The 13,903-nt window shown below is 49.1% G+C and overlaps 1 protein-coding gene across 7 annotated transcripts in view; it reads right to left on the bottom strand.

The window, feature by feature from the left end:
* The window catches only part of FGFR2 (fibroblast growth factor receptor 2), a 118,874-nt gene extending 108,975 nt beyond the window's left edge, over nucleotides 1–9,899 (bottom strand). For 4 of the 7 annotated variants that reach the window (XM_064269222.1, XM_064269226.1, XM_064269225.1 and 1 more), the window contains exons 1-2: nucleotides 9,545–9,897; nucleotides 5,062–5,310 (exon numbers count right to left, since the gene is read on the bottom strand). In XM_064269222.1, coding sequence (XP_064125292.1) covers nucleotides 5,062–5,227 — 166 coding nt within the window. In that variant the 5' untranslated portion in view covers nucleotides 5,228–5,310; nucleotides 9,545–9,897. Of the gene's footprint in view, nucleotides 1–5,061; nucleotides 5,311–9,544 lie in introns of all 7 variants that reach the window. The other 3 variants (XM_064269221.1, XM_064269224.1, XM_064269223.1) reach the window with 2 other exon arrangements.
* Between the last annotated feature and the right edge of the window lie 4,004 nt (nucleotides 9,900–13,903).

The raw sequence follows: 13,903 nt of genomic DNA, 5'->3' as shown, positions 1-13,903 counted from the left end.
ATGGGGCCGTCAGGGTGTGGTATGCTGAAAAAGCAGGGCCATCTCTGAATCTCATTTGGGATATAGCAAAAGGAAAAAAAACCCTAGAGACGGCAAATCCTAGGGCTAAAGTCATCCCTCAGGGAAAAACAAAACAAAAAGACTGCGGATACGTTTGAACAGCCCTATAAAACCCTCTGGATCAGAACCATTTGTAGGATAGGCTGAAAAACTTTCAGAAAAATAATTTGAGTTGCCCACCAAGGTAAATCAAACAAAGACAAGGGGCGGGTCAGCCCACCAACTGTACTTCCTACCTAGTTTAACACGCTGGCTCCCCAAAGTAAATTTCCCACGTTTGCCTTTAAAGACTGAAACTAGACAGCGTAAATGGAAATGTGAAATTAAGCTAGACTCTGATTAACGTGGGGGGGGGGTGCCTTTTAACAATTACCTTCACTAAGTAAACACCCAAACAAGCCAGTCTGCAAGCTGGAGGGCTACTGGAGACATTTTATTGAGAATGTGAACCTTAAACAAAACTCTTTCTGTTTAAACACTGCCCCCGTTATTTCACGGCCGTGTAATTATTCATTAAGTCTGACATTGGAAACATCTCATATTGGATTGCTCTGGTTATTTGAATTCTCACCCTCAACTGGACTGGAAAGACTTGAAGGACTACGTTTTCGGTTACTGGTTTTTTTTTGGGGGGGGGGGTTGCATAGTAGGTACTCAATATTTTAACTGCTTAAAATACAAAGGCAAAAAAAAAAACACGATTCAGATCTGAGAGAGCCAGTATACAAATTATACAAACACTAATTCTCTAGGCTTGCCAGATTTTTGCTCTAGGAGTAATATTAAACACAACACTTTGTCTCCAAGTTGTGAAATACTTCATATACTAATGAAAAATGTGTACTTCACTGTGTATTTAACTGCTAAGCCTGCATTTGGTTTAATTGACCAAGAATAAGTCCTTGTTCCTAAGTTAACTATCAAGTTACAGTCAACTCTTAAATATTAACACTCATACGGAGGAACAAAGATGCAGATAATATAAAACAGAAGATTATTTTAAATCATTCACTCTTGGTATGCGGATGTATTCTTTTTTTTCTTTTCTTTTCACTTGCAATTAAACGCGTATAGCTGATACATTACGGCTTTACAGAATTTCTAACAAAGGACTTAGAGCACATTAGAACAGTCTGACTTGGGCAGGTCTCCAGGCCCATCCCTCGCTCCTCTCTGCTATCTGGACCAATGCACATTGATCCAGGACAGCATCACCTCACACAGGGTTGCCAAAAAAGGCCTGCAAACTACTTTTTCCCAGGTTGTTGTCTCTTCACAGTCCCACTCTGTAGAGGGTGGGAAAGTAATTAAGGGTCTTAGGTTGGAAAAGCCCTTTTATTTTAGCTCCTACTGGGCTGGTGTAAACAAAGGTGTCGTTAATGTCAACAAGGACTTAATTAACCAGAGTAGGTGACAATGTCAGGAAGAACTTGAAAGTAAGAGTCACCGCCTTCCCGGGGTAATCAAGCTTGATGATACTTGAAATAATTAGAATATTAATCAACATAACAGTCCCTGGCATTGAGGGTTACCCCCACCTTTGAGTCAATAAGCTGTATTCACATTGTTCAGCTGGTCGCCTACAACAATGAATGAATTGAAAAGATTCATTTTTAATCTAGAATATTAACAACCAAAATCTTCTAGAGGCCCATCAGCTACTTTTCTTTTCTTAAATCAGTTGAGTAGGCCCAACAAGAGGAGGTGTTTTCACTTCAGAAGAAGTGTCCAGAAGATGAAGGACGTGATATGACATAATATGATATGATACGATATGACAGTATACAAAGACATGAAGACAGAACATACACTTCCCATGGAAGGGCCATTTTCACGGTAGGGTCCAGGCTCTTTCCTGGAGCCTCTCAGGCACATATTCTCTGGACACATTTTCTTCTGCTCCAGCCCAATGAATTACTTAAACTGAACTTCCCAATCAGCAAACCACAAAGTCTTCCAAGATGAAGCCTTTTGCAAATAGGTCAAGGTTGAACTTATTGTTAACCAAAACTGTAGTTACATTAACTATGAAGTATGGACACACACACACACACCCCACCCTCCAACTGGTCAGGGCCAGGACCTAAGCTGGAGCTGCCCTACTCAGCTGGCTTCCAGTTGTTAAGAACTCCTTTCTCATCTATAATTAGATCACCTGCCTACTAACCTGGGGAAAGGAGAACACCTGTTCTGGCAGAACCTGTCTTGGGAATGACACACAGCTGCCTGGGAACACATAGAGCCTCCTTGGGCAGAAAACACTTTCTTCTCAACTGTCCCCAAGAGCATAGATGTTTCCTGACATGTGCAACTGGCATGACTCGCTTCCCAGAATGGGGAAGCCCATGTTCGGCTGGCTGGGGAATAATGATAGCATGCATTGAGTGCTTATTAGATGCCAGGCCCTGTGCTAATTGCTTTTTATGTCTGGGTCTAATTTATATCTCCTACCAACCCTTCGGAAACCCTGATGGCGTAGTGGTTAAGTGCTACGGCTGCTAACCAAAGGGTCAGCGGTTCAAATCCACCAGATGCTCCTTGGAAACTCTATGGGGCAGTTCTACTCTGTCCTATAGGGTCGGTATGAGTTGGAATCGACTTGATGGCACAGGGTTTTTGGTTTTGGTTACCAACCCTTTGGGAAACCCTGGTGGCGTAGTAAAGAGCTTGGCTGCTAACCAAGAGGTCAGCAGTTCGAATCCACTAGGTGCTCCCTGCAAACCCCATGGGGCAGTTCTACTCTGTACTATAGGGTCACCATGAGTCGGAATGGACTCGACGGCAATGAGTTTGGTTTGGTTGTTGGTTACCAACCCTCTGAGGTAGGTCATCAGAAGGCTTCTAAGGATATTGATAATCCTTTCATGTAAAAGCTGGAAGAGACCCTTATCAGACCTTTACATGGCAGAAAGAGGAACCAAGGCCCAGGGGCTTGTATGCTTTTCCAAAGCTACCCTTTGCAGGGTTTTACTCCCTCCTCTAAAAAACATTTTTTTTTTGGTCATAACCCTGGGCGTAAATCTCATGGAAGTGACAGACCCATAAAAACATACAAAAGAACATTCATAAAATATTACCTACAATTCCAGGGAGTTCACAGAGCACCCCACTCTCCCCCCAACTCCCGAGTGCACCTACAGATCCCAACCTGGGAAGACCTGTTGTTTTAGACAATATTCACATTGTCGGATACAAATTTCTACCTAAATACCCCTTTCGGGGACTTGAGCCCTTTCAACCGTGTTTTCCCTCTCTGCCTCAGCCCTCTCTTTCTGCATGTATTATATATGTTCTCTAGTAATTAAATACGGTCAAAGAAACCCTCCAGAGCCATTTTACACTTTATGTTGAAATAAACTCACAATAATGCTGTCCTGAACACACAAATGGAAAATGACAGTTTTTTCCAAACCTGGGCCCGCTCCTAAAGCCCACAATGTAAGAAATCCCAGCTCAGCTTCCCACGTCTGTGCTGAGCCAGGCACTCAGGGGAAAACCAGCAATTAGGGAAACATCCATTTGAATTATTAGCAAAATTAAAGAAGTACAGACATGACTTTCAGAACCCGGGGACCTTTTCTCTCACGTTAAGCCCTTTAAAAATGCAACATGACCGCAAATGACATTCATCTTATGTCACAGCACATGTCACAAGGAGGCAGTTCCTAAAAGCCTCACATACAAACTCCCACCAGACTCCCTCCCCCAGAGACGTGGAAGCCAGGTAATGCCACCACACCTGGCCATTACAAAGTTTCCACGCATGTGTGCAACAAAAAGGTCACCAGCCAAGCACACTCACACAATTGCTTCAGGTGGTAAGTGTCTCCACAAGAAAAAGATCTGCTGACATCTTTTAGTGACTCACGCCCAGGGTCCCATCTCTCAGTGTTCTCTTCTGGGGTGGGGACACAGCCTCCTTCCCGTCCCGTCCTCATGGGGCTAAGGAGGCTGGGCTTTCTTGTTCTCTTCCAGCCCACCCCTCTGGACGAGCTTCCCCAGAACAGCTGGGCTGACCCCAGACTACTCAGGACTGCGCCAGGCTCCCCAAGCCAAGCAGGCACCAGGTGGGCTCTCAACAAACAGGTTCATTAAGTGGCGATGAGAGCTGGGATCTGCTGTGTTGTTCTCGGATTACCACTCGAAAAATAACTCAGCTACCAATATTCCCTGCTGATGACAGATCTCAACGCTGCACCAAGTCAGGCCTTGGCTAATGCTGTCTCAGAAGGACCCGGGAGAGAGCCTCCAAATCTGCCCAGCTCTATCACACAAACGCTGTCATCCCTGCTCCTGGCCTTAAGCCTCTAAACTTCCATTCCCAAAGCTGGAACACCAACGCATGCCCCGTTCATCTGGAAGTCCTCATAAACGGAGAGACCCCCTGGCAAATTCCGCTCAAATTTACCTAAAATAGAATCAGAGACTCTATGAGGCATTTGCCACGAATCACAATGGCAAAAAAAACAAAACAAAACAAAACTAATATGTCAAGGCTCTCCATGCTGAACTTCAGAAGCTTCTTTTTCTCCTTAGACAATGAAAATAAAACGTCAGCATTTCAGAGGTTGGCAATTTCCTTTAATGGTTCCTTTTGTCAGAAAACAGCAATTCTTTTCCGCTGTAAGCAAGAATCTCACTCCTACAGGCATGCTATGCAGGAAGCTATGGGTGGTGGTCCTCTAGTAAGGCGGGTCCGTTCCCAGCTCTCCTTGGCAGTGGATAAAGGTGAACGGGTACCGCATCCCTCACCCAGCACAGAGAAACACAGAGAAACCACCACACTGAACCTGTCTGCCTGCATTGCTGCAACAAGGAACCTCCTCTGGGATCTCTCTGACTTGGGAGAACCAAAGCGACTGCTCTCAACTGCCCTCAGAGGACTTGTTTACAATGCAAGGGCAGCTGATTCTAAAACAGGCCTGACCCTAAGTGCCGCTTCCACAGACAAATCCCCAGACAAACTCGGTACCCTGCAAGTGGGATGAAACAGTCACTTACCTTCTGGCTCTAATGTGGTATCCTCGACTAAACTGAATGAGGGCCGGGCCAGGGACAAGGTTGCCATGGTGACCACGACCAGGCAGATGAAGCGAGCCCAGCTGACCATGGTTACGGTGCCAATGCCCAGTCCTCTTCCATATCTCCATGTGGACGTTAATCCCATCTGCACACTTCCACTACGAGCATGGACTGCCTGCAATGCCTTCAGCCTGCGGTGGGCTCAGGAACCAGGAGCTGCTGCAGCCGCTAGAGGAGAGAGATTCGGCGAGTCAGTGCCAGTCCACTCAAACCCAAGTGGGACAAAACCGCTGTTTAGCCTCTCAAAGATGTGAAAACAGAATTATTTTCCATCGTCCACAAATGCTTCCATCCTCACCTTGGGCTCCCAGGTATTTCCACAAGACTGTCTACAAAACATGTTAGGCTAATCTTTTCAAAAGCAGACTTTTAGGAGACACACATAGAGGAGTAGTTACAGGACACGGATCCGTGCGACCACTTCAGTAAGGCAAAGTGTGCCCTCTCCCACTGTCAGCTCACACCTCTACTGCCCCGAAAAACAGAAGGAACACGATCTTAGTTCCAAGGGCAACCACAAAAGCGAGCTCAAAATGCTCAGGATGGCATCACCAACCTCCTTACCTTCTCTTAGTCCAACCAAGCTTTAGAAAGCTGACTGGGGCGGGTGTCTGCTTTCAGCCCCATATTCCTGCTGGGCTGCAGCAAAGAGGTCTGTCCACTCTCCCTGAAGGTCTCAGGCAGAAAGGAGGCCAGCAAAGAAACAATCTTCCCAGGAAAGCTACAGAAAACTCCCACCGGTTTACACTTGTCAGGATTCATTTTCAAATGGAGGACTGTATTTCAATCTTTTGCCAAACAGCCACTTAGAAAAGACAAACGGAACCGTGCTACGTTCCCATCAGCTAAGCAAAAATGGGGCTGGAAACCTAAACCCCCTTCCACGTAACCCAGGTCTAGGAAATGTCTTCAACCTACAGAAGGTGGGTAAGAAACTGAGGAGATGCAAACTTGGGTTTCTAGGTGAATAACGCTGGTATCTATTACTAACGATGAGGATCATATGCAAATCATTGGCATGGTATGTGATTGGGCCAATAAGTTTCAATGTGTTCACTACTGGCTGAAATTTCAGAAGTTACAAGGGGGCGCTCAACTTACTATCCCGTTCCCACCCACGTGATCCTAACGTTTTAAAAGCAAAGATGATTTTCAAAGTGTAAAATATTCTAAATAACTTTAAATTCATCCAATTATTAAGTGTATCATCAAAATGAACAGAATTTGATTAAGGCAATCACCAAGAAGGGCGCATTAACCCAGACTTCAGATTCTGTGAACCACATTTTATAAGATTGGGCCTTAAATATAAAATCTCTAAATGCCTAAATAAGGAGCCCTGGTGGCAAATCGGTTAAGTGCTCAACCGCTAATTAAAAGGCTGCCGGATGGAACTCACGTAGTGGCTCCTAGGAAGAACGACCTGGCAGTCTGCTCGTGTAAAGATTACAGCATAGGAAACCCTACGGGGCAGTTTTACTCTATCACATGGGGTCGCTATGAGTCAAAAATCAGCTCGATGGCACCTAACAACAACAAGGTTCAAATGTTTGATGCTTGTTACAAGTTATGACACTGGATTTCAACACTCCAGTGGATTCCCAAAACTCTATGATGAAAACAGCTCTGTTTAGCCTTTACCAAGGATGAAAACCTGGTGGCGTAGTGGTTAAGAGCTCATCTGCTAACCAAAATGTTGCCAGTTCAAATCCACCAGCTGCCCCTTGGAGACCCTATGGGGCAGTTCTCCTCTGCCCTATAGGGTCGCTATTAGTTGGAATCTACTTGTTGGCAAGGGGTTTTGGGTTTTTTGAGGGTGAAAATAGTTGAGGGCAAAGAAGACCCGGCACCATTTTCAAAGGACAAATACAGAAAATCTCAGTTTCTAAGAAGCACACAGTGAAACCACAATTCACAGAAAAGCAAGAAAAGCGCACGCATGCCTATTTTCAGGTTACTTGACATTTTTTTCCCCTAGCATTTTTCCTCTTAAAGTTAAGGCCTCCAAAGATAACTCTGCATCTATTCCTACATGCACGTGGGAGGCAGGCACACAAACACTCAATGATTTACTAAGCAAGTCCAGAACGCATGGGAATGTTCTGCCTCTCACACAAGTTTGTCCACACTCTTGACTCCTAACAGGAGCCCGCGCTCCGGTTGCTCCCCCAGCCGCCTTGCCCATCTGCCCCTCCCTCCGAGAAGTCTCCTTAGCTCTGGGCAGGGAAAGGTTGGCAGTGCCCTCCACCAAACCTAAAGCCATTCACTCAGCCCATGTTTCCACCAGAACCCTGCACTTCCGCAGTTCCAGGTCCAGGCCCCACAGGAGCCCCCTCCCCAAATCCCGACAAAGTGGCGGCCTGGGGCGGCAGGTCCGAGCAGCTCCGCACCCGAGTGGACAAAAATACAGAGCGGCCCCCTACGCGGGATAATTAGGTCCCGAGCTCGGAGTTGGGAACACAGGCCCAGCACGCCGCTGGCGGCCACAATCCAGTTTCCTGCCTACAATACCATAATCCTTCCTGGAGCCTGAGCCCCAGTGAAAGCCCCGGCGTGTTTATTTTTCCCCTTGAAAGGGAACTGTCTTCTCAGCCTGCACGCGGGAGGAGTTGTCACTCTCCCTCTGACGGATGGGTCTTCGCGGCCACCCGCTCTCCCGGTCGATTCTCCCCTCAGCACGAGCCGGCCCCAAAGACAGGCAAAGAGACCACTGGGGAGAAAGGAACCACGGGAGTAGTCCCCAGGCCAGCGCTCAGCTCCCAAACTTCCCACAACAGTCCCAAACCCCTGCCCTCCAAGAAGGACGGCCAATGCCAGGGCCCGGCTTAGTGGACTGGCCCTTCTGTCCACTGCTGGTCACCCACACTGGGCTCTTGGGTGCTTGGCTCCTGGGTAGATTTCACATCTAGAAAGTCGACACTGCTCCACCAGGTTGGGGATGCCCCGCTGCCCCAAGGGGCACACGCACCTCCCGGCTCAAAGCCTCCTTACTGCTCCCCCTACACCCCAGAGCTGAGTAGGGCAGGAGCCAAGGTGTCAAGTCCGGGAGGAAAATTCCTCAACACACTGAAATCGCAAAAAATAAATACGGGTGGACTCAGGACAACAGTCCCCGCCCTGTGAACACTTGCAAGCCACCGAGATCTTGAGGGCAGTTTGAGGGTACTCCTCACCATCACCACCCCACTTCATGGTAGCATTTCTTTCATCAATTTGCTAGAATATCCCGTTTTTCTTCCCAGTCCTCCGCGCTAAAAAGCTGAAAAAATCTGCATTTTAATTGACATTCCTGGGAGAGGGGCGCCTGATTGCTTTTCTATTCAAACTAAACAGGCTTTTCAGATGAAAATGAGTCGAGACCGGTGGAAGATTTACAGGGATTTGGGACCAGGGGGACAATGGGGTTTTAAATGTTGATAGCATTTCACACCAAACACATAATGGGTGCCCCGAGTTTGAAAGCAGGTTCGCCGGGAAGAGTAGGTTCATTGAATCGGGCAAGAAGGATGGGCTGGAGGAGTTTGCGAGCGGGCAGTCTGAGCGGGGCGCGGTGGCTTGTCCGCCCGGGCCGGCTCCGTTCCGCAGAGCGCAGCCTGCGCTCGGCCCGCGGGCCGCAGTGGTCGGGCCGGCGCCTCGCAGAGCCCGCGGCCGGCTCCCCAGCGAGCCCCGCCTCTGGAAGAATGAGCGCGCAAGTCAGAACTCGCCGGCGCTTTCGACATCTGCGAGCGGCTGCAGGGCGGGCGAGCCGGGAAAAGTCGGTGCAGCCCGCCCCCTAGCCCCGGGCGCCGCGCTCCCTCCAGCCCTCGCCGCCTGCCCGGGCTGCAGCGCCGGCGGCGGAGGCGTACTCCGAAATCTGGGAACCCGAACAGTGCTCCTCCCCAAAGATGCCCCCCACCCGGCATCGCCATCACTAGAGGATGGCAACCGGGATGTCGGCGGTCCCACCCCAGCGGCTCCCTCCCGGGTAAGGGTCCACCGACGGAGCTTAGATGGAATGGGACGGGCGCTCCCCAGGCCCAGGGATGAAGCACCCCAAAGGTGCCCCGCAGGGCGCCCCGCCTGCGGGGCTGTGCCACCAGCAACCAGCCCCGCCGCCCACCCGCTCAGGGGTCGGAGGAACGGTGGGCTGAGCCAGCGGAATTTGACGGAGAGGGGGTGTCAACCCAAGAGGCAGATGTGAGCATCTGGACGGGGGTGGTGGAGGCAGGACTTCCCAAACGCCAGCCGCGAGCACGCACCCACCTTCCCCATCACCTAAGCAGCAAGAGGGAGGCCAGGGGCCCTCTTCCCAGTGGCATTCTCCCGCGCCTTCCCCCAGAGGTCAGTGGCCCGGCGTCCCGGGCCCCCACGACGCCCCTGTCCCGCTGGCGAGGCGTCCCGCTCTGTCCCGCTCAGCGATTACCTTGAATGGCAACGCGGCTCCGCGATCGGTCCTGTCCCCGCGGCCGGCGTGGGTAGGGATGGAGGGAGCGCCGAGCTCTGGGGTCCCTCGGTGGAAACTCCAGCCGAGTGTCGTCCTTGGATCCTTGGCAGTGCAGGGGCTTGGGCTTCACGCGCACCCGGGGCTGCGGAGTAGCGCGGGCATGACGCCCGCGGCTGCGCTCGGGTTTGGGGAGCGAGAGGAAGAAAGGACTCCGGCTCGGCGTCTCCGCCACCAAACTTTGCTCGCCACTTGCGAGAGGGGAGAGCGCGCACGGGAGCTGCGGCCTCCGGGCCCCGCCGGCCTGGAGAGGAGTTGCGGCGCCAGGCCGGGTCCGCCGCATGCAGCCCCGCGGCCCCGAGCTTTGTGCGGCCGCCGCCCGCTCCGCGCTCCGCGCTCCGCGCTCCGCACCCGCCGCCGCTCAGCTCTCCGCGGCGCTCTGCGCTCTCCACCGCCGCCGCCGCCCGCGCCACCGCCTCCTCCGGCGGGTCACGCCCCCGCTGAAACCCGAGCCGTTTCCTGGACGGCGGCGCCCGCTCTGCCAATCAGCGCGGCGCACTGGGGCCGCGCCGAGCCCTGAGCGGCCCCCGACGCCTTGGAGCGGCCCGGAGACCCCGGCCGGGCAGGCAAGGGGCCCGGGCGCGATCTGGACGGGGAGATGCAACTCTATCCTCCAGTAACAAGGCCGGTCTCCCCCAACCTGCGCCACCGCCTCCTTCCCTTCCCTTGGGAGGTCAACTGACCAACGTTTTACTAGGTGCCTGGGTGACGTTGTTTTGTTTCAAGTCAGAAAACAAATCACAGATTACCTGCTCTACCCTTAAAGGAACTTTGAAATGCGTAGGCGTGCTATTGGGAGGAGAAATTTAATGCAAATGAAACTTTTGAAGAAGGTGAGACAACTTGGAAATTTTGTAGGGGGTTGCTTTTTTTTTTTTCCCCTGGACTTCAATACCATAGAAGTGAGGGGGAAAACCTAATATTTTATGGAGGCCCCACCATGTGCCAGGAGTTCTGAATAAGTTATTCTATTTCATCGGCACAACCCCTCTGCAGAGCAATATTCCCAATTTCTGGAAAGGAAACTGAACATCAGAGAGGTTAAGTAATTTGCCCAGGGTCACACAGCTGGTTCCAGGCAGAGCTGACTTTGAACGTGGCCCTTTTTAAAAAAGTGAAAAACTGCAACAACAACAAATTGTTTCGTAATGTATATTTGGGTTACTAAAACATTTTTAAAATTCTAAAAAGTCAACTCTGCCACAAATAGCTTTTGGACCTTCAGAAAATCAGTTCTTTTCTGTGGATCTTAGATTCTCTGACTGCAAAACCAGGGAGTTGTATCTGATACGCTTTCAAGTTCCTATTTCCAGTCTACCTTTTTCACTAAGCTGTGTCCACAGGCTCATTTCTTTTTTACTGTACTTTTTCTCCCTCCTCACTTAGCCAGCTCCTAGGCAGTCTGCCTAAGTTCAAGGCAATACAGATAAAAAAACTTAATTATCTTTCTTTAGGAAAGGTCGTTAAACCAAGAAGTGACTTAAGAAGGCTTCTGAGGCCTAAAGACAGACAAACGGAGCAGTGAGTGCCACGCTGACCCGGAAAACCGACTTTGCCTGCATTTAGAAACAGAGTTGCACGTAGTTCCTGAACACTGTATTCTTCGCAACATTTATGAAAATATTTTTCCAAGGTGCCACCTTATTAGGAAATCTTTTTTTATTTGCAATACATCGTAGAAACCTTTCATACAAATTACTTAAAAGCCAGGAAAGAGTGCAAATCCATTAAATGATTCAGGCAAAACCAAAAACTAAACCCATGGCCATGTGAGGCGATTCCAACTCATAGCAACCCTATAGAGTAGAACTGCCCTGTAGGGTATCCAAGGAGTGACTGGTAGATTCGAACTGCCGACTTTTTGGTTAGCAGGCAGAGCTCTTAACCACTGATTGAGGCAAACAGCTCTGAAATTATACTTTGGAAATTTGGCAGCAAAAACTAGAGTCTGAGTCTCAGACGGAATTATCAGCCCATTGCTGAGAGGGAGGAAACAAAAAACCCGCTGCCGTCGAGTCGATTCCGACTCATAGCGACCCTATAGGACAGAGTAGAACTGCCCCAGACGGATATGCTTTTAATCAAGTCCTCTAACCTGGATCAGTCCCTGAATCTTTGAATTCAATGACGCCTCAGCCAGGTGTCCCTCAGCCAGTCATTCCCATCTAGATTGTTCTGTCCATACCAAAATGTTTTCAAGCTCTCAGACCTAGGGTCACCTCTGAATGTCAGTCTGCTGGGAGGTCGTCACTTACATCTTTATGTTCCCCACCAATGGGAAACCCGAGTGTCTCAGGGCAGATTCCTGTCTCATCCTGTACGGTATCCATCAGCCACCGAAAATGCTGTTCACACATTCTCACATAAATTAATGGTGCAGGAAACCCAAGTCCGTATCTCTCATTCATCAATAGCTTTATGTTCTCTGAATGGGAAGGAAGCCTTCCGCTGAAAATAACAAATAAGAACACCTTCTTTAACATCCAGACGCAGTTTCCAGAATTTATTCTTCATAGGGATGAAAAGACACCCATCCATCAAAAGCCCCTTATTCCCTCAAGAGTGCTCCTTTTTAAGTGAGTGAAGCCACAAGCCCACTGCAGCAAACGCTTCAGTTTTGAGAAAAGTAGAAGCATGTTTGGAATGTTTTATTACTATTTTTTTTTTTTAATCAATTCTGTCATCAAATTTAGACTTCAAGTGACCTCAGAGGGTCTAGGAAAGCTTTCACACCAGCGAGGCTTCTGAATGAGAAAATAATCTCTTTACAGTTTTTTCTCTTCCCTCTTGAGTGGCTGGAGCCCCTTTTGTCAATGGCCTCCCATGAATGGTGTTGCTAATAAGCCTATTAATGAGCTACCACGGCGGAGTGTGAATAGGTAAATAAGCCCCAATCTGTTGAGGTTCAGGGACGAGGGCAGAAAAGCCATCAAGAACTAAAGGTGACAGTTTGAACTGAACAAGGAGCGCCAGCACCAGGTTTCAGCTGAAAGAACCATCAGACAAGGCCACATTCACTGCCCTCCACCCCCTACTGAGGCTTCTTTTCTTCCCAATTTTCCCCCCTTTACAAAATGTCTTCAGTAGGCACTCTTTTTTTCCCCCCCCCAAAAAGCCCTCGAGACGCCCTTTTTTTTTTTCACTCTAGTAATGATACATCAATGGGAAGGAAGAAAAATGAGGACACTAGAACTCCGATGCCCCAGAAGTTTCTAGAAACAAATTGTGCTTCAAGCCCATTGGTTATGGGAAGAGAAAAGAGGAAGGGGTGGAGACCTTCACTGCCACAGGCCTTTCTTCTTCAAAGATTTGGGATTTTTCTTTTCATAATATGTTTTTTGGATGGGTGGCTGTTCCTTCGCCCTACAGAAAAGTTAGGTCAGGAAAAGGTCAATAACGTGCATAGCATAGACAAAGCAGTAGGAATGAGTACTGAATAGTCTAAGGACCATGCTAAGAGTACTTACTCCTGGAGGTGAGGGGAGAGGCCAAATCCCCAGACAGCAAGCACCCATTTTCAGGGAGCCTGTGGCATTTAACGGAAGCAAAATCATGGATCCACCACTGAACCTCACCAATGATTCTGAACTTAGAATTGGGCCTGAATTTCAAAGCTGAGACTTACCTGGAGAGAAAGTCCTTCTGGAAGTATCTCCTCACCTTCAGGTGAGGGAGCATTGCTACCCTAAATTGAGGGGATACAAGGCTTTGATTCCACAGTCAAGTTGTGGATCTGGTCACTCAATAGCTGTGTGACTTTGGGCAAGTTACGATCTCTGAGTCTTCTGTTTTCTTGTCTGCAAATTGATCAAAAGAATGGCAGCTATCTCACAGGGGGATCAACCTGGGTGGTGCACACGGTCAATGTGATTGCTCTGCTGCTAACGGAAAGGCCGAAGGTTCAAGTCTGCCCAGAGGCACTTCAGAAGAAAGGCCTGGCACTCTTCTTCTGAAAGGTCACAGCTATTGAAAACCCTACGGAGCACAGTTCTACTCTGACACACAAGGGGTAGCCACACATTGGAACTGACTCCCCAGCAACTGATACTGATAAATTGCATTAAAAACCCATTGCTGTTCCGTCAATTCGAGGTCATAGTGACCCTGCAGGGCAGAGTAGAACTGCCCCATAGTGTTTCTAAGGCTGTAAACCTTTGTTTAAACAGACTGCCACATCTTTCCTCCACAGAGTGGTTGATGGGTTCGAATGGCGGACCTTTCAGTTAGCAGCCGAGTGCCTAACCACTGCGCCACCAGGGATCCTGGTAAATGACATAGGAT

This window comes from Loxodonta africana, chromosome 16 (assembly GCF_030014295.1).
Source record: "Loxodonta africana isolate mLoxAfr1 chromosome 16, mLoxAfr1.hap2, whole genome shotgun sequence".
NCBI lineage: Eukaryota > Metazoa > Chordata > Mammalia > Proboscidea > Elephantidae > Loxodonta > Loxodonta africana.
This window is presented reverse-complemented; position numbering and strand designations above follow the sequence as displayed.